The 24,246-nt window shown below is 37.0% G+C and overlaps 2 protein-coding genes across 2 annotated transcripts; both read left to right on the forward strand.

Moving 5' to 3' along the window:
- LOC109708940 (gamma carbonic anhydrase 1, mitochondrial-like) lies at positions 1,851-14,226 on the forward strand. Its single transcript, XM_020230892.1, has 5 exons — positions 1,851-2,133; positions 4,063-4,206; positions 12,673-12,798; positions 13,057-13,208; positions 13,583-14,226. Exons 1-5 carry the CDS (start codon positions 2,019-2,021, stop codon positions 13,862-13,864), a joined length of 819 nt encoding a protein of 272 aa, XP_020086481.1. The 5' UTR covers positions 1,851-2,018; the 3' UTR covers positions 13,865-14,226.
- Positions 14,854-19,645, forward strand: LOC109709678. Its single transcript, XM_020232002.1, has 5 exons — positions 14,854-15,104; positions 15,166-15,467; positions 15,589-15,686; positions 18,087-18,250; positions 18,423-19,645. Exons 1-5 carry the CDS (start codon positions 14,991-14,993, stop codon positions 19,500-19,502), a joined length of 1,758 nt encoding a protein of 585 aa, XP_020087591.1. The 5' UTR covers positions 14,854-14,990; the 3' UTR covers positions 19,503-19,645.

Consider the following 24,246-nt stretch of genomic DNA (forward strand, 5'->3'; position numbering starts at 1 on the left):
GAAACTTAAAAAATTGGTGCTTAGATTGATCAGAAATTGCTGAATTATGATCATTATCTATATGAGTAGGAAGAATTTTATCGGAATTGACTTGTCCTATTTTATCAGTATTAACGGGAACTCCAATGCTTGAGGCATTCTTGAAACAAAATACGAAGGTTAGGGAGCATTAGGGATGTCAATGGGTATGGATAGCTGAAATTTTATTCGAATCCGAACCCGAATGAAACGGATATATTCGATGGATATGGATATGGATTCGGATATGGATATCAAAAATAGAAACCCGACGGATATGGATTCGGATATGGATTTTGATTGTGCCCGACCCGAACCTGAACGCGACCCGAACCCGAATTTATTTTGTATTATATATAATATATATATAAAAAAATTGATGTTATATTTGAATTTGTATTTTAAAAATTTAGATTTAATATAATATATTTTGAAATATTGAAAAAATAATAATAATCGTTTCGGGTTCAAATTTTCGGGTTCGGGTTCGGGTTCAAGTTTCGGATTTTTGATCGGGTTCGGGTTTGGATATGAATTTTTAAAATCCGTCGGATTCGGGTTCGGGTTCGGGTCTCGGGTTCGGAGTTGGGTTCGGGTTCGGGTTTTTAAAAATCCGTCCCGAATCCGATCCGTTGACATCTCTAGGGAGCATTGAGTTCAGCATAAAACGAACCGTAATGTTATTTTCAATATGAAAAATACTTTTTCGTTTTTTTGGTTCGACGTAAAAATATTTCTCGGTAAAAGTATTTTTTCAAATTTGGAGAAAAATTGAAACCTTTTGTTTTTCGACGAAAATTAAAAACTCAAACTGTTGTAAAATTTTTTTCATTTATTTTTTTTTCAACCAACCAAACCAAGGTATTTTTTTTTAAAAGACCAAACAAATATTGATAGAAAACTATTTTGTTCTAAATTTTTTTTTTAAGAAAAATTATTTTTGACGGTTTTGCTGTTAGTGATGTAACAGCAAAAGAAAAAAAAAAGATTAGGGATTAGTTTTTCGTAAAATTGGGAAAAAAAATTTTCTGTGGAAATAATTTTTTCGGAGGAAAAGAAGTTTTACGCTCTTTAACGTTTGGTTTGTAGGAAAAAAAATTAGTTTCCCGTTACGGTTGTTTGATTGATTGAAAATAAAAGAAAAAAAAAGTTATAAAGATAAATTAATATATTTTTTTCTTATTTTATATTATTATATATTATTAATAAATAATAATTATCATACTATATTTATTATTATTTTTAGTTTATATTTATAAATAAAATATATTTAAAACATATTATACAATAAATATGTAATATCATATATAATAATATATATTTAATACTATAAAATAAATTACTATATATTTATAAATAATATTTATATATAAAATATTACGTAATAATGTATTTGTATAAAAAAAGTAATTATATATATATATATATATATAATGGAAGAGGAAGAGAGAGTCCACCGTGGACTCTCTCTCACGCGGGTCCACGAGATGAAGATGATCTCGTGGACCGCGTGCGCGCAAGGCCCTGTGAGCCGCGCTTTTTTAAGGCCAGTTTTCGTTTTCCCCGAAAATCTGGCAGAAAATAAAAATTGGATATTTTCGGAGAATCTGTAAAATAACTTTTTCGAAAAAAAATTTTGATCAAAAAAAAATTTTCCGACCGATTTTACGGGAAACCAAACACCCCTTAGTGAAAAAGTTGGTAAAGGACCTAAAGGTTAAGGACCAAAGTGCAATTAATCCACACAGCCGCATCATGAGGTCAAATACGGATCCAGGGGCAAAATAGTCATTCCACTCCTCGCCCAAAACCCCAATGCCTTCCGCCTATCGCCCCCTCTCCCTCGATCTCTTCTTCTTCCTCCTCTCTCTCCCCCCTCTCCCACTCCGTTTTGCTTCGCCGTTCGCCCCCAATTCACCCGAAACCCTCGATCGATCCCTCTCCGCACCTCTCGCGCCCAGTCTCTCATCGTCTTCCTCCGTCGCCGTGCGACGATCTCAATGGGGACTCTTGGGAAGGCGATCTACACCGTGGGATTCTGGATCCGCGAGACGGGGCAAGCCATCGACCGCCTCGGGTGCCGCCTCCAGGGGAACTACTACTTCCAAGAGCAGCGTAAGCTCCGAATCGTCTCCGTTTTGATCCCTTGTCGTGTATTTCTTGGTCTTTTTGATCTTTCGTTCCCACTGTGTTGTGTGGATTTGCTTGTGCTGATCGTTGCTTGGGAAGATCTGATCCCAAAGTCGCTTTTTGATGAAGTTGTTGATGGATATATTTGTTCCGAACTGGTGGTTTGGGGATCAAAAGGGCGAATTTTTTAGCAATTTTGGATGAATTACTCGATAATGTGGATGCTTTACCTATCAAGTTGATCGAAAATTGTGTTTTTTTTCTCTGTTCTGTTTGGAATTTAATCTGATATTTGTGGCTTTGGAATGTGGACTGTGAAACTAGTTGATATCGTGTCTCTGTGGGAACTGATTTGTGCATAATACAGTGGTGAAACTAGCTGAGATCATGTCTCTGAAGGAACTGCTGTGTCAATCGTACAGTAAGTAATTAGGATTCAAAATCAGGACTTGGCAAAAGTTTATGCCTTATTGTAAGTGTAGTAAATTACATGTCGAAATATGTATAACAGTGAAAAACTCTGGCTATAAATATTCCTTTGTAGGATCTTCTTTCTTTTCTGAGTTGAGAACTCTAGCTGTACATATTTGTGCCTCCTGTTCTTCTTTCTTTTCCTTGTCAGCTCAGAACCGATACACCAACATTTTCCTCCCACATAAACCTAGTATACGCCGCTTCTTTATTGTTGGTTGGACCTGAGATTAAAAAGTATAGAGGAGCATGGAGTCTAGGTTGGTGTTGATTACTTAAGGCATGTATGGTTTGCAATTGGACCAGTAGGAAATATTAAAATAAAATCAAAGTGGGTTTGAATTGAAATGGGTATAACCAGTCCTGTGAGTTTGTTTGTCTTCCAACCGGAGTGGAAATTGGAAATAATGATTCTTATTCCATCTTGGGAAGGCATTGCATTCATGCTCTATGCTGGTTTCACAGCAGAAGATCAGATGATTGCCATTTCATCTTGAATAAGAATTGGGATGGGATTCTCTCCTGCCAATTGGTTGGAACGGAAGACAGTTGTTCCAATTTCCATTCCAAGCCCAACATTTCTCCAGACAAACATGCCCTTGATGTGTTTGCGTGTCTATGGCTCATTCAATATGTTACAGTGGACAACTGTGTCAAGGGAGTCAGACTGAAGAAAAGGATGGTAGGAGAAGCATGTGTCACTATTCTCCTAGGCATTATATTTAGTATTGATTCTATTTGCTTTTCGGAAGGAATTTGTCGGACTCTAGTTGATTTGGTAATGATAGTATTTGGTCTAGTTTCAGCTTCGGCCTGAATTTTCTTATTTTTGGAAGAGCTATACAATTTTGATATATTTCTTATATCGTATTTAAAGAGTCATATGTTGGAAAGAAGGCTAAACAGTCAAATAGTGCTGTGAAGGTTTTATGTTAGTCGCACTGAGTTTTTCTAAAATGAAGTTACTGGCCTGAGTTGCATCACAGATATTCATTCTTACTCCTATAGTTGTCTATTTTTTTAATTGCTAGCTTCTCCTAGCTGCCATGTAAAAAAGATATTGTTGAAAATATTGTTCTCTTATTAAAATTGTTTTATGAAGTTCTATAATCCATATTTCATATCTGTATTGTTTAATTTTTCATTGATTAAGTCAAATATTTTTGCTGGTAGTAGTAGTTATATGTAAATGGCGTTGAATCCGTTTGTTCAAGTTTGAATTCTGTTAATAACTGTTATTGTAGCTTCTGGTAATGTGCTTTTTAAGTATCCAGCCTTAGCAATCTCTGTAGGCAAATACAGCTTATTGAGTTTTGGGGGCTTTTAGGCTGAATTGTGCGTGTACTATTCGATCTTGCAAAGATATATTTTTATAAGTCTAGAGCAGCCAACTACAAAGTTTAGTTGTGTCTAAAATTTATTTCCTGTTGAAATATTATGTAGTGTCGAGGCATCGCACGCTGATGAACATCTTTGACAAAGTTCCAAATGTTCACAAAGATGCATTTGTAGCTCCAAGTGCGGCTGTCATAGGAGATGTTCAAGTTGGACAGGGATCTTCCGTTTGGTATGGATGCGTTTTGAGAGGTATATTTCTTTGTAAACTTGTGAACATGATTTGATACTGCTGGTACATATCTTATTTTATTCCGTCTCTGTAGTCTAGAACTTGAAGTCCTTCGTCCTTTTTCTTTGTGATATAAACGCCTAAGGTGCTCAGTGTTTGGCTGAGACAGTGTTCATGCATTATTTTGGAAGGTTTGTATATTCTTCTCAGTTATTTTAGATTTTGGTTTTCTTTACTTGTGAATGTCGGTAGAAACACTTCTAATCTTGGAATAAAAATAATTCAGAACCTATTATTTTTGTAGTAAAAATGACTAAAAATTGATATGCTGGATGAGTCATTGTTTTTGGGTGAAAATGCATATAACACAAGGAATTTCTTAAATATTTCTTTTTTAGCTTTCTGTGCTAATGTGAATATGTTTCTCTTCTTTCATCCTCTCTCTCTACCAACCTTTACCTCTTTAACATGGATCTCAGTATGATTGTTAATCTCGCTATGTTAGTAAGAAAGTTGCAACAAAGTCGAAAAATTGGGAGGGAAATGTATAGCTTTTTTTTTTCTGCAGAGTGAACTCTGATAAGTTATTTTCTATCCAAGTGAAATTCTTTCGAAGTAATTTTGCTTCTTCCATTTGTTTCTTGTGATCAAAAGGTATACTTGTGAAGGTTTTCTTATGTAATTTAGTATGACAAGTGATTTCATGCTAATTTCAAAGAAATTATATCAGTTCTTCTCAAAATTTGGATTATAGTATGCCTGCTTTTTTTGGGAAATGTCCTATCTAATTTTTTAGATGAAACACAGGCATTGCTCTTTAGTATTTAAATTTTGATTGTAGTTCTGTCTTGCACCCATTAAGACTGCAAATTGATTGCTGAAAAATTATGTCGAGTTTTAGGTGTGTAAGTCTTTAAGATGCTTTAGCACATAATTTGGGGTAGCACCTTTTCTGATGATGTCAGATTGTTGGTGTTGAAGGTTTAATGGGTATTGTTCTTGTCATTGCTTTTTTTTTCATAATGTTAAATCCTGTTTAACTTTGTGTGTTAGATGAAGGATCTTTTCATTTTTCATCTTGATACCAAAGATAGTAACTTGTAACATTCTGCACCTGTTCAAACTGGCTTTTCTATGTATAAATATTAAGCTCGTCCTGGGCTGAAATCGAGCTTTCTAGATTTATGTGAAAGAAACCAAATCAGATGTGACTTTTGGGGAAGTTTTGCACAGATGCACTTATTTGTCAATTTTGCAACTTCAAACCACCTTTTAGGTTTTGGCAAGATTAGACCACTATTTGAAATTGTGGACCAATGCCCCTCCACTTTCTCTTTTCTTTTCCTGAAGCCATGTAGCAATAATCCGGGAGGAAGGATGATTGGATCGATGAATATTACTACAAGACATGAAGTCACAACCTCTGATAAGCAATAAATAAGAGAGAGAATGAGTAGTGTTCAAAGTTATATTAGAAGCATGTATAATATAGATAATAAAAGTTGCACAGATACAAAAATCAGTTGCATACATATGATTAGATAAGTGGGCAATGCTGACCCCTGCCCTATAGATTATGCATTGGAAATGGAATTAAGTTCTTTCGAAAGATTATATATGCAACAAGTCTCCGAACCCACAGCAACTCTCCACGCTAAGAAAATGCAGCTAAAGAATTTTGTAGGTTAAATATGCAAGAAATCTTTCTCAAGGCATAATGATATTGACTTAGTCAACCTAGTAGGATCAGGTAGGTAAATTAAATTAAGAAGGGGGTGGCCCCTCAGGGCCTGGCGCTGAAAGCTTTTCAAATAAACCTAATAGTGTTAAAAGGGTGGTTGCCACTTAATTTGTCACGTCCCGGATTACTCATTTACCCCGGCACGCTAACAGACCCGCCGTATATATAGGAATTTTCTCTATATACTAAGCGAAAGCTGTACCTGTACCTGTAATCATACAACACTACAACCAGTAGTATAGAGCTGCTAAAACTAAAAGCATATATAAATAACACTGGTTCAACATACATACATAGTATCCACATACAAAAACACTCGCTCCAGCGAGTTACAATATCTGTATGTAAAAGAACCCAAAAACTACAACTACCTGTAGCTGGTACTCTAGCTCTGCAGCAAAATTGGAAGGGCTCTAACTCACAATACCCTTTCCACGATCAATCTCAACAGTAGCAGCAGCCGCAACAGAAGGCTCTGCAAAAAGTCACCAACTGGGTGTGAGAACTACTGCAAAAAGTAGTCCTCAGTGGGTACCGCTACCGACCTCAACGGCTCGCCCACTAAGTCTGCAGAATGAAAGCTCAATGATAGTAAAGGAACTGGAAACAATCTACAGCTATATGCCATTATACTATCATGATCCAACACTAACTATCTGTAGAATAATGCAATATTTAACCCAATCTCACTAGGGACTGTGAATACACCTGTCCCGCCTGTCGAAGCTACATTAACTGCCACCACGCTAGGTCATCAGTGGAGAGCAAGTCCAAATAAGACAAACTGACATCAACGCAAAAGCACTAAGCCCGACTCCGGAGTGGCACTCATGGGCGCTACCCAACCGAGTATGCAAGCGTGTCTCTGCCGAGCTCAATCAGGCTCTTACAGGCTATAGTCAAAGCAGAATGGTCAAACCACCAAAACTCACGTGCCCTCGGCACAATCTGATACAAAAACAGCAAACTGGGTCCACCGTCAACCTCAACGACACCCGACAGTCCGGAACAGTCTAAACACCGCTGTAAAAATAAGCTCGGCATCCCAGCACGAGCGTAAATGCATTCTACATTATTCTGGATATCCACCGCCTACAAACTGCGGCAATACAAACAAACTACGGCTCCTAGAGCTAAATCTGGTAGTTTCAGAATATGACGGTGTAGAATCGATAGTTTTCTCATAATTCAATTTCAAGTCCAACATGTATAATTTAGCTAATATTCTAAGCTCCAATTTAGATTTAAAAGCATGCAAATCCAAGAATCGAGCTACTAAACATGCTAAACAGAGCTAAAAACACAAGCTGTCAATGTATAGAATTAGGAGAAAATCCGTAGAATCCGGTAAGCATAACATTAACCCACCTCGAATGCTAATCCACAACGGCAAGAAGTCGATAGGAGAAGAAATCCGCACTCGCCTGGCCTCCAACGGCGCTACCACGACGCACGTAGGCTCAACCGGCTCTCCGGCGCGAAGTCAACGTTGATCCGAGCTCCAACCGCGACCTCCACCATGTACGGCTCAAGCTAGAGAGAGGAAATTAGAGAAGTGAAATTCTTCAGCTAATTAAGTTGATACGTGTACTCATAAATAGAGTTGATAAGCATGGGGATAGGTGAGATCCTTATCCACCACAAAAATGACCATCCTACCCTCACCAACTAAAACCAAGGATACTATCGAGACCCGAGGTTCGTTTCGCACTTTTGGAGAAGTCTTCAGATAGCCTTGGGTATACAGTTGCATTTCAGCACAGCATTTCACCCATAGACGAATGGTCAGTCGGAGAGGACTATTCAGACTTTGGAGGACATGCTGAGGGCATGCGTCCTAGACTTTGGAGGAGGATGGCATCGACATTTAAGACTAGCTGAGTTTGCGTACAACAACAGCTATCAAACAAGCATTCAGATGGCTCCGTTTGAAGCGTTCTATGGATGCAAGTGTCGATCCCTTTTACATTGGAGTGATGTGGGTGAAAGGAAGACTTTTGGACCTGAGATTCTGATAGAGGCTGAGGAAAAGGTTAAAGCTGTGCGACGACATCTTTTGACAGCTCAAAGTCGACAGAGGAGCTACGCCGATACCAGGAGACGAGACTTGGAGTTCCAAGTTGGAGATCATGTGTTTTTGAAAGTCTCGCCGTTCCGAGGGATACGCAGATTTGGAGTGCGTGGAAAGCTCAGTCCATGCTTTGTAGGCCCTTTTGAGGTATTGGAGTGAGTTGGGCCAGTTGCTTACAGGATTGCTCTACCCCCCCGACTTACCGGTATTCATGATGTTTTCCACGTCTCGGCATTGAGGAGATATATATTCGATCCTTCTCACGTGATCGACTTCACTCCGCTGGAGCTTGGCGAGGACTTGAGATATCAGGAGTGACCGTTGCGAATTCTGGCTAGTGAAACGAAAGAATTGCGCAATCGGGTCATTCCTTATGTAAAAGTGCAATGGAGTCATCACGATGAGCGTGAAGCAACCTGACAGCCGGAGACGGTGATGCGGAAGTCCTATCCCTACTTGTTTGAGACTCAAGTTTGAGGTATGTTTTAAGTTTCGAGAACGAAACTTTTTGTAGTGGGGAAGGATGTAGTATCCTTGGTTTGAGTTGGTGAGGGTAGGATGGTCATTTTTGTGGTAGATAAGGATCCCACCTACCCCCATGCTTATCAACTCCATTTATGAGTACACGTATCAATTTAATTAGCTGAAGAATTTCACTTTTCTAATTTCCTCTCTCTCTAGCTTGAGCCATACATGGTGGAGGTCGCAGTTGGAGCTCGGATCAACGTGGACTTCACGCCGGAGAGCCGGTTGAGCCTACGTGCATCGTGGTAGCGCTGTTGGAGGCCGGGCTAGTGCGGGATTTCTTCTCCTATCGACTTCTTGCCGTTGTGGATTAGCATTCGATGTGGGTTAATATTATACTTATCGGATTCTACGGATTTTCTCCTAATTCTATACACTGACAGTATGTGTTTTTAGCTCTGTTTAGCATGTTTAGTAGCTCGATTTTTAGATTTGCATGTTTTTAAATCTAAATTGGAGCTTAGAATATTAGCTAAATTATACATGTTGGACTTGGAATTGAATTATGAGAAAACTATCGATTCTACACCGTCATATTCTGAAATTACCAGATTTAGCTCTAAGAGCCGTAGTTTGTTTGTATCGCCGCAGTTTGTAGGCGGTGGATACCCAGAATAGTGTAGAATGCATTTACGCTCGTGCTCGGATGCCGAACTTATTTTTACAGCAGTGCTTAGGCTGTTCCGGACTGTTGAGTGCCGTTGAGGTTGACGGTGGACCCAGTTTGCTGTTTTTGCATCAGATTGTGCCGAGAGCACGTGAGTTTTGGTGGTTTGACCATTCTGTTTTGACTATAGCCTGTGAGAGCCTGATTGAGCTCGGCAGAGACACGCTTGCATACTCGGTTGGTAGCGCTCACAAGTGCCACTCCAGAGTCGGGCTTAGTGCTTTTGCGTTGATGTCGGTTTGTCCTGTTTGGACTTGCTCTCCACTGACGACCTAGCGTGGTAGCAGTTAGTGTAACTTCGACAGGCGGGACGGGTGTATTCACAGTCCCTAGTGAGATTGGGTCAGATATTGCATTATTCTACAGATAGTTAGTGTTGGATCATGATAGTATAGTGTCATATAGCTGCAGATTGTTTCCAGTTCCTTTATTATCATTGAGCTTTTATTCTGTAAACTTAGTAGGCGAGCCGCTGAGGTTGGTAGCGGTACCCACTGAGGACTATTTCTTTTTGCAATAGTTCTCACACCCAGTTGGTTACTTTTTGCAGAGCCTTCTGTTGCGGCTGCTGAGACTGATCGTTGAAAGGGTATTGCGAGTTAGAGCCCTTCCAGTTTTGCTGCAGAGCTAGAGGAATACCAGCTACAGGTAATTATAGTTTTTGGGTTCTTTTACATACAGATATTTTAACTCGCTGGAGCGAGTGTTTTTGTATCTGGATACTATGTATGTATGTTGAACCAGTGTTATTTATATATGCTTTTAGTTTTAGCAGCTCTATACTACTGGTTGTAGTGTCGTATGATTACAAGTACAGCTTTCGCTTCGTATACAAGGGAAATTTCTATGTATACGGCGGGTCTGTTAGCGTGCCGGGGAAAACGAATAATCCGGGGCGTTACAGATTAAGTTGGTATCACATGTCTTTATTTGATACTGAAGTGCCTTTGGCATGATCCTTCCGAAGTTTTTTCGTTCATAAGATTATCTTTTTCGGTAAGACTATACACTCGCTTAGATAGACCTACATTCTCAAAACTCTGAGGGAAGGGGCTTACATGCTTTCTGAATTACATAATCAAATAAAAAGAATCTTGCCAAGGTCTTGACTCTTGCTAAAGTTGAAATTGGCTACACCCATATTTTCACCTTAAGAGTGTACTAGGAAGAAAAGCATTACCTCAGTTATTCTTCGCTCATTCTAATTCCCATCAAATAAAGAAAAAAGAGACACCACCAACGAAATTCGATTTTGATCAGCCCATCCATGGATTGTGCTTGGTTGCTTGCCCTTCAAGATTAAATAGATGGTAGGACAGATGAGACACCTAGTTTCGGCAGCTTGGTAAATGCAGCTCATAGGTGTATATCATCTTGAAAAGGGTTTCCCACCTCTCTCTCTCTCTCTCTTGCAGGATAAAATGAAGAAAGAGGGGGGAAGTTCTTACAGAGGGTGAGATGGATGTAGGTTGGGAATGGAACAATTCCATGGACATTGGTTGAGGATGAAGCTTTGATTAAAACACTTAAAAAGTACAATTACATATGTATTACAGCCTGTTGCACACTTAGTGTGTCCTGTTTTACACTGGCCCATTTAGTTGCTTGCTTGCATATTTAGAAAATAGGTTGCGCATATAATTTGTGCTATTGCATTATTGATATGTACAAATGGTGTATTAGGTATATATGTGAGACATAAGAGTAGAAGTCGCACACATACAAAGAACAATTCCACACATATGATTACATAGATATGCAATATCTCTGTGGATCCAAACAAGATCCATTGCACATTTAATTTGCGCAAAGCTGTTAGATGTTCAAGTGTGATTCATTACACATAATCTTTGAAAATGTTCACTCTGTTTCCTAATATACAATGCAATATCTCTGGAATGAGGATCAACATAGAGTTGCTCACTAATATAATTGTATGTGTGCAACTGTTCCTCATATTGGTGTAACACTTACTCTATGTATTATACATGTATGTGATGCAACTTATAGTCTCTAATTCTCTCTCTTAGTTATGGCTTTTCAGATGGTCTGACCCCTTGTCTGTTATTAGTGATATTCATTCATCTGTTCTTTTTGTCTCTCATTTATCATTTGTCAGTTGATTTGGAAAAAAGAAGAGTGGAGGGTTGGTTTATTCCATAAATTTAATGCGCGTTTCAATTCTACAGAAACTAAGAAGGTGGCCTGAAGTTGCAATTTGCAAAGGTGATGAATGAATGAAGTCTTTATGCAAAAACTGAAGAAAGAAGCTTCTGGTTCATATATATGAGCTTATGATTTCAAACAATATTAATCAAATTAGAGAATTGAAATCTAGAATAAATCATATTTATGTTCTAAATGCTTCTTTAGGTTAATGAATGTGGAACTTGTGTCCTTGCTGAACATAAAACTCGAAGAATATGGATATATAGCACTTCAATTTGGGGAAGTGTTGTGTGTTCACATGCCACACTTGTGAGCTTTTACCTGCAAAGACTGAATATATTAACATCCTGCATTCTGAAGTTGTTGCAGTATGTGCGTAGGAAGGCTCTGTGGCACATATGTAGTGCACATATACATACCAGTGAGGTTAGAATACTTTCAGAAGTATCTGGGTCATTGTATTTTCTTCTCAAAATAGATAAGTATTTGACTAACAACCATACCATTCTCTAGTAAATTAGCTAGCATCAACCAACTTTCTCCATGTATTTCTATTATTTATATATATGTTGTATTCTTCAGCAAAATTAGTATTATACAGTAAAATAGCCAGTAATAACTAACTGTTATGGAAAAGCAAGTAGAAGATATCGATCTAATGAATATGTATGGATTACTAAACAATAAAATAAAGCACTTAGAATCTAGAAGTATCTAATTCTCTGTTATCAACTTTCAGTCCACTATACAAAGTTTAACAGTTGCTACAGAATGGGTTATTGTTAAAAAAACATGTTTCTTTCATCAGCACAAATATGTAAATGCTAGACCTCGCGAGAAAGAAATGTATATACTAAAGTGTAATCTAAGGAACAAGGTTAAAACGCATTAATAAACAATACAACTGGCTGACAATTTAAAGAATTGAGAAACAAATGCAGTCATCTCGTAGAAGTATATTGTGAATAACTCCTGTTATTTGTGATTTAGTCTGAGGGGCTTTTTTATCGTTACTGGCTTTTTAATTTGGAAATAACCAATCTCATAATGAGCAGAGAAGCTGTTGTGTCCCCAGTTAAGACCTTTCAAGTCGTTGTAGCTTTAGCAATCTCGTTAAATTTTATGCTTAAACCTAGAAACCCAGTTTCCTTGTATTATTGCAAATATTGTTTATTTTAGATTGACATATAATAATTTGGCTGTTCGTAATTTGTCTTTCACAAGCATCTCTTTTCTATTGATATCTTTTCTGTTTTCTTCTTCTCCTTTATACTATTCTCTATGTTGATGCTTTCTTTTATATTTCTGTTCAGGTGATGTGAACAGCATTCGTGTCGGATCTGGGACAAATATACAAGACAATTCTCTTGTGCATGTTGCAAAATCTAACCTAAGTGGGAAGGTCTTGCCGACCATCATTGGTGATAATGTTACAATTGGTAAGTATGCTGTTTTCATAGCCAACAGTTTTATCTTGATTAATCAATACATATTTGTCCTACATAATAAAATCTCTCTCTCAAAGATATAGTTTCCTACTTACTAATTGCTCCTGGTGATCCTAGAGAACTCTTTTATTGTAAGGCAATTACCAGATATGCATTTGATATTAATGAAGCAGGATGCATTGCAATTAGATTTAGAGCATTAGCTTTAAGAAGATTTTTTGTTAATATTCCTGAGCCCTAATTTGACAGGTCACAGTGCCGTGTTACACGGATGCACTGTTGAGGATGAAGCATTTGTTGGCATGGGTGCAACCCTGCTAGATGGTGTAGTTGTCGAGAAAAATGGAATGGTTGCTGCTGGAGCCCTTGTAAGGCAGAATACCAGAATCCCTTGTGGAGAGGTCAAAAACTGTTCTCTATCTAAATTATTTCTTAAAACTCTTGTAAACCAAGTCACAACATGACTCTATATATGACCAATCCATTGTGTTTCGAGAAGATTGTGTTCCTAAACCTGTTTATATGGGTTTGAGAACCTCTTTGAGGGTACCTTACGGAGCCTTTTATCGGGATTTTTTTGGAATAATAGTAATTTCTAAGATAAGCCTTTTAGAGATCTTCAAGCTTGTCATTTCGTAGATATCTGAAAAAAAAGAAAAACCGGGCTTTGTTATCTATTTGTAACATGATTCCCTTGAGCAAAAGATTAAGATTACTTTTTATCCTATTGATTCTTGATTGATTTATGAGTATATTTGATATCTTATAAAATCAGGTATGGGGAGGCAATCCTGCAAAATTTCTGAGGAAGCTCACTGAAGAAGAGATTGCTTTTATCACCCAGTCCGCAACCAACTATTCCAACCTGGCCCAGGTTCATGCCGCGGAGAATGCTAAATCTTTTGATGAGATCGAGTTCGAGAAGGTGCTCCGCAAGAAGTTCGCACGTAGGGACGAGGAGTATGATTCCATGATCGGAGTGGTTCGTGAGGTGCCGCCCGAGCTGATCCTTCCCGACAACATACTTCAAAACAAATCCCCAAAACCTACTCAGTAACATGTCTTAATTCATTTTGAGGTTCTAAAAATCTCTCTTCAATCAAACACTCGGATAATTTATGCTGGAGATGTTTAGTGAGTTTGGTGGGTTTATGCTTTTCTTTTGCCATCCCAATAATTTTGGGTCGAGCTTTGTTTTAGGATCGGCCATGTATGTACCCTTTCGATAAAATCGGATGTTCCCTTTTGTTTCCATCTTCTTATGCATCCAATCCAATGCAAAGGTGATATTTATACAATTGATGATGTTTATCCTGCAGAAACAGGGAAAGAATGTTTCCACTTGTAGTATCTTATGAAAGAGTCTCCTATTTGTACTAGTTGAGTAATTTAGATTGCATAAGTTCGGGTTACGTTCGAGTTATATGTTTTTAACAGAATTTCTTAACTGTGTTGTGTTCGTGTCTTTGAATAGACTCAAGTACGAGTTGTATTGCGAATTTCTTGCTTTCTCTGGGAACGACTGTAGTTTTGATTTTCTAATTTGCGGATGTGGGAGAAAGATGAATTATTAGTGATACCAGATATGTTCAGAAAGAAACAAAATGCAGAAGTTTTGAGGTTATTCATTGCCCCAACACTAGTTAAGTTTGCAAAACTAGTTTCTGCGTTTTTGCAATACTAAAAAATGATGTTTGATGCATGATTACCTTTCTGCTTGATGTGAACTTCATGGATCTTCTTGTACATTTGTATCTCGAACATTAGAGAAGCGAAAAAGATTGAAACACTGATCTTATAACAAGGGGGTGAAAACACTTAGATGTATTTAGATTAATAGATGCCGCTTTTATTCTGATGTTGGACTATTGTAGTGTTACAAACTTACAATATTTAAGGTATCCTTAAGTTTTCTGTTGGACTCGCTCATCTATTACCTATTTCATCAACCAAATGATTAACAAGCAGCCAATAATCAAAGTTTTAAGGTCTACATTGTAACGTTCGAAGATTTGGAGGACCAAATTGCAAAATCTACACTTCCCGTTTAGCTTCGGACCCTTCCGCAGTGCATCCACACGACCACTCTCCGCCCCGAGTCCCGACCAAGATCTCTCTCTTCCTCCTCCAATGGCGAAATCCGAACAAGAGCCCCATAAACCCTAACCCAAACCCTAACCCTAATGCACCGCCGTAGAGGCCCCCTCCTCTTCCCCCTCCTCTTCCTCCTACTCCTCTCCCTCTCCGCCCTTCTCCTCCTCCCCTCCCACCACCACCACTCCTCCTCCTCCTCCCTCCTCCTCCTTCTTCTTCTCCATCGTCCACGCTCGGCTCAGGTGCCGCTCCTCCTCCTCCCTCCTGCCCTTCCCCTCCTCAAACCCTAACCCTTACGCTAACCCTAGCAACTTCACCTTCCTCATCAAGGTCCTCGCCTTCGACCGCCCCGACTCCCTCCGCCGCTGCCTCCGATCCCTCTTCGCCGCCGACTACGGCGGCGACCGTGTCGGCCTCCACCTCTTCCTCGACCACTTCCACGTCGCCAATCCAACCAACGAATCCGATGTCGTAGATCGGAGGCTTGAGGCGTGGTGGCCGAGCTCCGACGACGAGTTCGCCTTCGTCGTTGAGGATGACCTCGAGCTCTCGCCGCTCTACTATAGGTACCTGAAGGGGCTGNGCCGGGCTCCAGGCTCAGTGGCTGGAGGCGTGGTGGCCGAGCTCCGACGACGAGTTCGCCTTCGTCGTTGAGGATGACCTCGAGCTCTCGCCGCTCTACTATAGGTACCTGAAGGGGCTGATCCTGAAGTATTACTATGACAAGGCGAACTATAGCCCTTCGGTCTTCGGAGCATCGCTGCAGCGGCCGAGGTTCGTGGCCGGTAATGCCCGCAACTGTTCATCTCTCCTTTTGTGATTTGGTGTTCAATTCTATCCAAATTGTGTTAAATTTTGGTTATTGGAAGACTCGCTCCTCTTAGGTTGACTTGGTTGTATTGATCAAATTGGAGTTCATCCAATTGATGTCGTTTCGCAAGTTGTAATGATTAAATATATTTTGAATGATTGGTTAGTGGATTATGATGGTTAGCGAGGTTTGTGCGATAAGTTTTGATTGTTATGGACAGTTTGAAGATATTAGGAGGAATGAGGGACGTGAAAATAAGGACTTCAATTAGTAGAATCTATGAGGAAATTTAATTCTTTAATTCGGTAGCACTACTATGTATGAGAGATAAGTTTATGCATTTGTTGTAACGACCCAGCCCACTGGCATTAATAACTCGTTAGGCTGAAACCATTGACTCTAAATGCTTAAGACCAATTATTGGTATTAAAATTCTAGTCACATGCAGGACTTTTATAGTTTCCCACATTATTCGATGTAGGACTATTGGCTGTCACAAACTTTCCCTATACTAGGCGTTCCAAGATCACTAGGCAATGTGAGATCCATCTCACATTTCCGGTCGGTTATTTGATTCTAATACCAAATGTAATAACCCGGCCTAAGGAGTTATTAGTACTAGTGGGCTGGATTTGTTACATCCCTGAAACATTAAAGGAATATTCTTTTGGTTTGTCTTGATTTTTAACCGTGGTAGGAAGTTGGTTGAGATAGAAGGTACATTTCTTCGTTTCTTCGAGTCTTCAACCACCGGTCCACTGCTTAGCTGATTTTAGTGTGTAATAGTTTTCTCTGTATGAGACTACTTCTATTTTGTGCACGTTCGTTGGTAATTTTACATGTTATATATCAAGTTTGCAATTTTGCACAATAAAAATATTAGGAAAAACAATGGAGAGACAGTAAAAGTTTGAAGATTAATAGAGGAAAATAAAGTCATTTTTTCCTGAACAAAGTTAAGTAACCTTGAATCTAGTCAACCTCAATATTTATTCCATACATTTGCCTATTTAACACAAGAAAGCTCATGTAACTTGTACATTGTTCAATCCAACCTTATTTAATGTTGATCCAACTAGGAAATGTTTTATATGTTCTTATGACAGACAAGATTAAACATTCCTATTGTTAAACTCCTTTAGAAGAAATTTAACAATCCGGGCCAACTCCTAGTGCATTGATTGTAGTATAGATGCATTCCTTTTCGATTCTAGAGGCCGGTCTTCATTTGATTCACTGAGCAAACAATTTTGCTTTACCTTTTTGGCATTTTGGGAAGAAAGGCATTTTGGGAAGAAACTCTTTTGGCATCCCATTAATTGTTAGTTCTGAAGGTCACATTTGCTGTTTACTTTGGAGATTCAGGTGTTGGAAGAACCCTGCACAACATTTGTTTGATCATACTTAGCAAAATGAATATCATGTGGCTTTTGTTCTGTTCCACCTGGACTTGAGAAAGATTGCATCACATGGCATGGTTTGGAGAAATAGTATGTATTGCATCATAGATGTGAATGAGTAATAGAGCTGATGGGTCGTCAAGTCTAAGGGCCCGTTTGGTATTGGGGTCCATCTAACGCTAATAAATAAAATGAAGTTGGGGCGAAAGCATATAGAAATATGCTTCTGCATTCTCCAGTGGGAACGCAGAAAATATATCGTAACCGACTTATTACAATAAGTGGAACACAATATTACATTCGAAAATAAATAGGGTATTTTTCTATCGTACTTTCCAACCGTATGTAACACAATCTCTCCGCAATCCCAATGGAGCCTAAGTGCAAGTTGGTTGATCTTGAACATCTTAAATTTACTCGCCCGTAAATAGTTGCAACACTTCTACTAAGATCTCCAATCTACTAAAATCTTCAAGGCCCAGGCAATTGTGCTTTTAAGTAACCTATCACTTGAATTTGTAATTTTCCTAATATTGATAGATTTTTCATGCAGTCGATCTCTACAGTATAATACATCAAACATTTGAAATGTTAGTCCATCAAATATTTGAAATACCGTAGGTGATATGAAGATCATTTGTTACAATAAGGATCACATAGCGGTATAGGCACTTGACATTGTCCTTAGTAGTAGGGTTTACTTGTCCTATATTTATTTGCAAAATTTCATGAACACTCTTGTTTTGAATGCTTGGCATCAAATTTGTAGTAAAATCATATCTTCTCTGAAATTTCTTTGTAAAAATATGTGGTAATCAATTGTTTTTTGTCAAATATGAGTACTGTTCTTCCGGTGTTTATTTCTTTTCAGTCTTACTAATAAAATGTTGCAGCTTTTGCTCCACTATCAGATTATTAATTAGCTGTTTTGCACTGATTGCTACTTTTAACCTATTGTTCCCATTCGTAAATAGGTAAACATGGAAACAAATTGCAGTTGGACAGTGACATCCAGGTTTTCTTATATCAGATGGTCGGCACATGGGGTCAACTTCTCTTTCCAAAACCATGGAAGGAGTTCCGGTTGTGGTACGATATACACAAAGCCAAAGGAGTGAAACCCATTCTTCAAGGCATGGTAATCTTATTAAGTTTGAACAAAACTAAGTTTCTCTGAAAAGTGGGACCTAAATGCGTTGTAATTTTGCCATTATCTGAACTTCATGTTGACAAACATTTCTTCTCATCTTTTCATTTTCACGCATGTTGATTGTTCAATTGCAATATTTTTTTAATCCTACTTTTTGCAGGTGACTACAGGATGGTACAAAAGGATGGGTGAGAAAATATGGACCCCCTGGTTCATCAAATTTGTCCATTCGCGAGGATACTTCAATATCTACACAAACTTTCAGGAAGAAAGGGCCCTAAGCATCTCACACAGGGATGCAGGTGTGAACTATGGGAGAAGTGTTGGTCCCGATTCCAATTTACTGGATGAAAGCTCGCTCAATTTTGATTTGTGGAAACTTCCACCCTTGAGTAATCTAAAATGGTTCGATTTCTGCTTCAAAGAAGTTCATCCTGGGAGAATCGTTAGGAGCTTCGATGAACTTGGTACTGTACTAGATTCTTTGCAGAAGCAGAAAACTATTATAATTATAAGCTTGTATGGGACTGAAAAGAGGATTGTTAGAAACTTGATTTGCCATCTTGGCAAGGTTGGAATGGAGAACTTTGTTCTCATTGTTGACGATCCAGAGTTTATAGATGACCTCGCAAGAAGAGGATATGCAGTAATTGATGCGAATCGATTGATTCACAGCATTAAAAGCCATAACTCAGTGTTAAATCTTGAAATTTCTGGGACAGATTTGATGAAGGAAATCTTGGTTAAAGCCCATTTGGTAAAGAATTGCCTGGAATCACGGTATAACTTATGGTTAATGGATGGGAATATGATACCAATTAGCGCTAAATTACCTGAGCCATCAGATCAATTGTACGACTTCTTAGCTGCAAGAGACTTGGGGTTGTTATTTATTAAAAGTTCTCCAACTTCTCTGAAATTTTGGATTGATGGTCTAGTTTCTATGGTGGCGGCACAAGCAAGCAAGTCTACGATAGGTGGCAACAATTTCATGTACTTTGTTAACAAAGCTTTGGAAGCGAGGGGTGATTTAAGGTTGCGGAGATTGGATGAAAAGGCCATTGCCGTGAAATTAGGAGTTAATAACATGTATAATACCACTCTGAATAGTGGAAAGAATTTGATCATCTTGCCCCAGGATATGCAACCGGCTTCAGTTGAGGAGGAGCTCGAAACTCTCGGTATGTGGTTAATAGATGCAGATTCTTCATGTAATGCTGTTTTTTGCCACCAAAGGTAGAGAATCTAACACAAGAGGTATTTTTGTTCTCTCTCTCTTTTTATTCTTTCCTCTTATTTGTTAAAAATCATTGGATACTTGTAGTCGTCACATTTATTACATATTTATTTATTACATTAAAGTTCTTTGGAATTTCTCTCAAATATCCTTATTCAATGCCTTTGAAATTAGTTACACCACTTTTCAATGAGAAAATATTGTTACAATATCCTGCTTGAGTACCTGTTTGGCTCGACTTTTAGAACAATATCTCTAATTCTGTATTTGAGTAGCAGAAGCTAGATGTATATGGAAGATCTGAGCATCTGGCTTCTGGCTTTTGTAAGAAGTTATAGAGGGGTTTAAATGAAGATTAAAAATGATGTGCTTCTCTGTATTCTGGTTAGACGACAGAAATTATATCTTAACTTATTTAGCGTCATCTGTGCGACTTCTTATCGCATGCAATGGATTCTGCCTTATCTGCTGTCCCACTGAAAAAGATAGAAGCATATTTTTACATACTTTTGCTCTTAACTCCTTTGGATCTAATAGCATTATATAGCCAAGATCTCAGGGGACCTTTAAGCAAAATAGCTTGATGTCTTTTTTAAGCTTTGCTCTTAAGCCATGTGAACTCAATGTGAACTACCATTTAAGCGTTTTCCTGGAAATGTAAGGTTTGACTCCTGTTAGTTTGGTTAATTTGACATGAATCACCCTATATTTTACTGTAGGAGAAAAAAACATAAAAAAAAAGACACTTATTAGTTTTAGTTTTTTTCTTCTTCGAGAGCATGAAACTAAGATGATAAACTTTCTTGATTAATTAGGGGTCAAATTGGATGTAGAACTGGACACAACTAAGGCCCTGTTTGGGATTATGTTGTCAGAAGAACCTGCGCTGCGAGAAAGCATATAACCGCTTGCTTTTGACGAAGCAATCGCAAATAGGGTCTTATTTTTTAGAAAAAATAATTGGAGAAATAAATATTCTTTGGATTGGAAATCAAATGATACTTACTGATTCTTTATAGACACATAAAGTTCTTGTTAATCAATCATAGCAATATTTTGACAATTACATCTTTATTTGAAGTTTAATTGTCGATGTAAACAATCTGATTTTACATATTCTTTTAGGCTTGATAACACTCTACTAAACTGCTCTTTAGAATTACTTAATTTACAACATTGTACCTTCTTTTTTTCGAAGTCCCCATTAAACTATTATTTTTCATCATTCTCTATGTGATTTTAGATTTATTTTTTTTTGCTGTGCTACGTTTTTTTTTCCTTAAAATTTCTTAGGGGCATGTTTGGCACTGGGATTAGATTGGATGGGATCATAAGAACCGGATTAAATTGGATTGGATTGGCATAAGATAGGATTTATTCAATTCCATTCTTCTGTTTGGAGCAATCTAGGATTATAAGATTGAATAAATCCTATCTTATGCCAAAGCTTTGGCCATCTAGGATTCTATCAATTTGCTTTCAACTATTTTTCTATTATGTTTATCTATTTACTTTTGCTTGTCAAAACAAACTGAATATATACTTTGCTACTTTTAAGCCGCACCTTTTTAATAAATAGCTTTTATTTAGGATCATGGATTTATTACTTGTAATGTAAAGATTGAAAAAAAAAGAGAGGATAATTTAATAATGTATTTGGAAATAATATCTGTAGTATAGCGTGAAAAAAAAAACACTTCCAAGCTATAGTGTAGTATATATATTATAATTAAGCCTTCAATTAGGCAAAGTTAAAATTCCATTTTCTTGACAAATTAGATAAAAGTAATAATAAGTTGGACTAGGGTGACTTAATTGATAACAAAAATATGTTCTATTCTTTGCGAGTAGGGCGCATGTGGTTAACTCTAAGGGTGCGTTTGGTTCGCATTATGAAAGATTACTAGAAATAAAAGATATCCGAGAATTTTATTCCTATTCATTCTATTATTAAGAATGTGAAATTCCTGTGTTTGGTTCGCACGGTAATATTAATTAGCCATGTTATTTAATATTAAAAAAATATACAATTAATTAATTTATTTATTTATTTAATTTTATATAATGTTATCAAAAGTTTCAACATCTTTTTACAAAAAAGAGAGAGTATAAGTTAGAGAGAGAGAGCATGATTAAAAAAATAGAAAGAAAAATATAGTCGAAATTAGAGGGAGTGAGAGAGTTGGAATTTTAGAAAGAGAGAGAGAGAAAGCTTAGTTTAGAGAGAGAAAAAAAGTTGAATTTTAGAGAAAAATAAGTTTAGAGAGAGATATAAGGTTAGAGTGTAAAGAAAAATAATATCAATTAGCCGGCGGATAAGAAGAAAGAAAGAGATTAAACATATTATGATTAGCCCAATCTATTAATATGAGGATACCCATCCTCCCTCAAGGGAATGAGATTAGTACTTTGGGGTGAACCTTATTCCCAAATGAATCCAATATTACCAACTAGATTACTTAGTGCGTTTAGCCAAACTCCGTCATATTTTTTTATTCCCATTGGATAACTAGCAATCTTTAAAAGATAGCGCAAACCAAACGCACCCTAAAGATATCCAAAATACCCGATATACTATATCCTATCCGGACCCTACCCAGACCGGAATCGGATACAGTAAAATATGGATAGTATATAAGTAAAAAAAAATTATCCATTAAAGCTTGGGGTATGGGTCCGAATACTTTATATTCATATCCGACTTAGACCCGACGTGAATCCGATCTTCTAATGGATAGGGTTCGGAAGATTTTCCAAATCTAGACCCTGAACCGGGCACGGACCTGGATCCGGTGAAATACCTAATAGTAAATTAAAAAAAATTGAAGTTGAGGGTTCAATTTCAATATGGCTTATAGATGAAGGGTCTCTGTATATTTTCATTCTAGTGAAAACTTTAATCGCTTCGTTTACTTTTTTTTTATTTTACTTATTTTTTTTTTATTCTAGCTGTTTACTTTTGAGCGAGTTTTATTGGACTAGATACAACTAATTAGAACACCAGTTTTTTTTTACAGTGAGAGGTTTATAATTTGTCCATAAAGAATTTAATAAAGTTTATAAAAAATATATGCATACGGGTATCCGTACCCGATTTAAATCCGATCCGTATACAATCTACACCCGGTCTTAAGCGGGTAGTATACGGGTAGTCACTATCCAGACCTGCTCAAATAGATACGATCGGTATATTATTAACTTAAAGTACTCAGATCTGGACCCAATCCGAAGTTAAATAGGTAGATTTTTTTTTTCTATCCATTTTTTTTTAATGTACGGGCATATTATATCAACTATCCAGAATCCGGTCTAAGGGCACCTTTAGTTAACTCCCTAACTATTAAATCCAAAAAACAAAGAATGCAACTGGCCACCAAAGTTTTTTATTTCTTTTTTAAAGGAAAAAAAAAGTCTAAAAAGGTTGAATAATGTCTTGGAATTAAAAGGAAACAATAAAGAGCCATTCTACCAACCAAGACTACCACACCACACTAAAAATGATATGGTGATGATGTGAGAGCTGGCTGGACACCATTATCTATAACTGGAGAAGATGATTTTCCCATCATTTAGTGCACTCAAAATTTCTAAATATTATTTAACTTAATTATTTATTTGAAAGTAAATCGCATGTGTCAATTACTAATTTTCTGCATACCGAAACTGCAGAGAATTTGTGGGCTAATCACAAATTGCGCCCCCTCCCTCTATTTCACTTTACCGCATTTTTCATCCAAACAGAAAATTTGAATATCAGCAAAATAGGACAAATATTGAATTCAAAATGATCCCCATGTTTTTTTTTTTTCGTAATGTTATAGTTTTATGCTATTAATGCATTGGCATTTGTAATATTAAAATATTTAATTGGTTTATCCATGTAGTTCAGAGTACTATAATAAGAGTTTGATAACACATTAATATTATGTAAAAAAAAATTTATTTTTGTGGGACCCAAAAGCCAAACTTGGTATTTCGTGCTGTTATCTTTTACCATTTTCTAAAATAGATTTCTTTCATTCTTTGTCATAATTGAATATGAGTCAGCATGCAATTCAACCAAACATAAAAAAAACATCTTCATATAAATTACACAAAATAAAAATAAAAAAAAATAGTTACTGTTAATTTTTATCCTTTGTCATTAAGTATATCTGAGTAATTCATCATCCATTCCTACTCCCTTTTATATAAATTTTTTATTTGAAAAAAAAGGCAAAACATTTCCCTTGCCAACTGGTGAGTTGATTCCACTGGAAGAGAAGATGTCATCATGGTAATTAAATTTTAGGAAAAACTTTAAATACCACCCCTATAGTTTTGCACTTTCTCACTTGAGTACTCTGTGATTTAAAGTGCATCACTTTCGTACTCTGTGATTTTTTTTTTTTTATTATTTGCTTAACTATTTTTTTCGTTAAATCAGTGATAAAATTAAAATTAAAATGTATTAAAGTGAATATTCGATAAACTATAGATAAGGTATCTGAAAATTTTTATATATGATTTAATAAAAAGTTAACGAAAAGGCTGACGAAAAGTAAAAAAATAAAACCATAAAATATAAAATTGATACATATTAAACTATAAAATACTAAAATAAAAAAAAATGAAACTACAAAATGGTATTTGAAGTTTATCCTAAATTCTATGAAGGAGTGAACAGATGATGCATGCATTTTGAATACAACAAAGATGCCTAAATCAGCACCAAGTGGCTGCATTAAGTGCAGCCGGCCAAACCCAC

This window comes from Ananas comosus, linkage group 4, assembly GCF_001540865.1.
Source record: "Ananas comosus cultivar F153 linkage group 4, ASM154086v1, whole genome shotgun sequence".
NCBI classification, from domain to species: domain Eukaryota; kingdom Viridiplantae; phylum Streptophyta; class Magnoliopsida; order Poales; family Bromeliaceae; genus Ananas; species Ananas comosus.

Excerpts from the sequence above, each read along its gene's own strand:
- LOC109708940 (XM_020230892.1), top strand. The coding sequence starts at position 2,019 with ATGGGGACTCTTGGGAAGGCGATCTACACCGTGGGATTCTGGATCCGC. Across the intron at positions 4,207-12,672 it reads GTATGGATGCGTTTTGAGAG|GTGATGTGAACAGCATTCGT; the intron begins GTATATTTCTTT and ends ATTTCTGTTCAG. Across the intron at positions 13,209-13,582 it reads CCAGAATCCCTTGTGGAGAG|GTATGGGGAGGCAATCCTGC; the intron begins GTCAAAAACTGT and ends TTATAAAATCAG.
- LOC109709678 (XM_020232002.1), top strand. The coding sequence starts at position 14,991 with ATGCACCGCCGTAGAGGCCCCCTCCTCTTCCCCCTCCTCTTCCTCCTA. Across the intron at positions 15,105-15,165 it reads ACTCCTCCTCCTCCTCCCTC|CTGCCCTTCCCCTCCTCAAA; the intron begins CTCCTCCTTCTT and ends TCCTCCTCCCTC. Across the intron at positions 15,468-15,588 it reads CTCTCGCCGCTCTACTATAG|GTACCTGAAGGGGCTGATCC; the intron begins GTACCTGAAGGG and ends GCTCTACTATAG.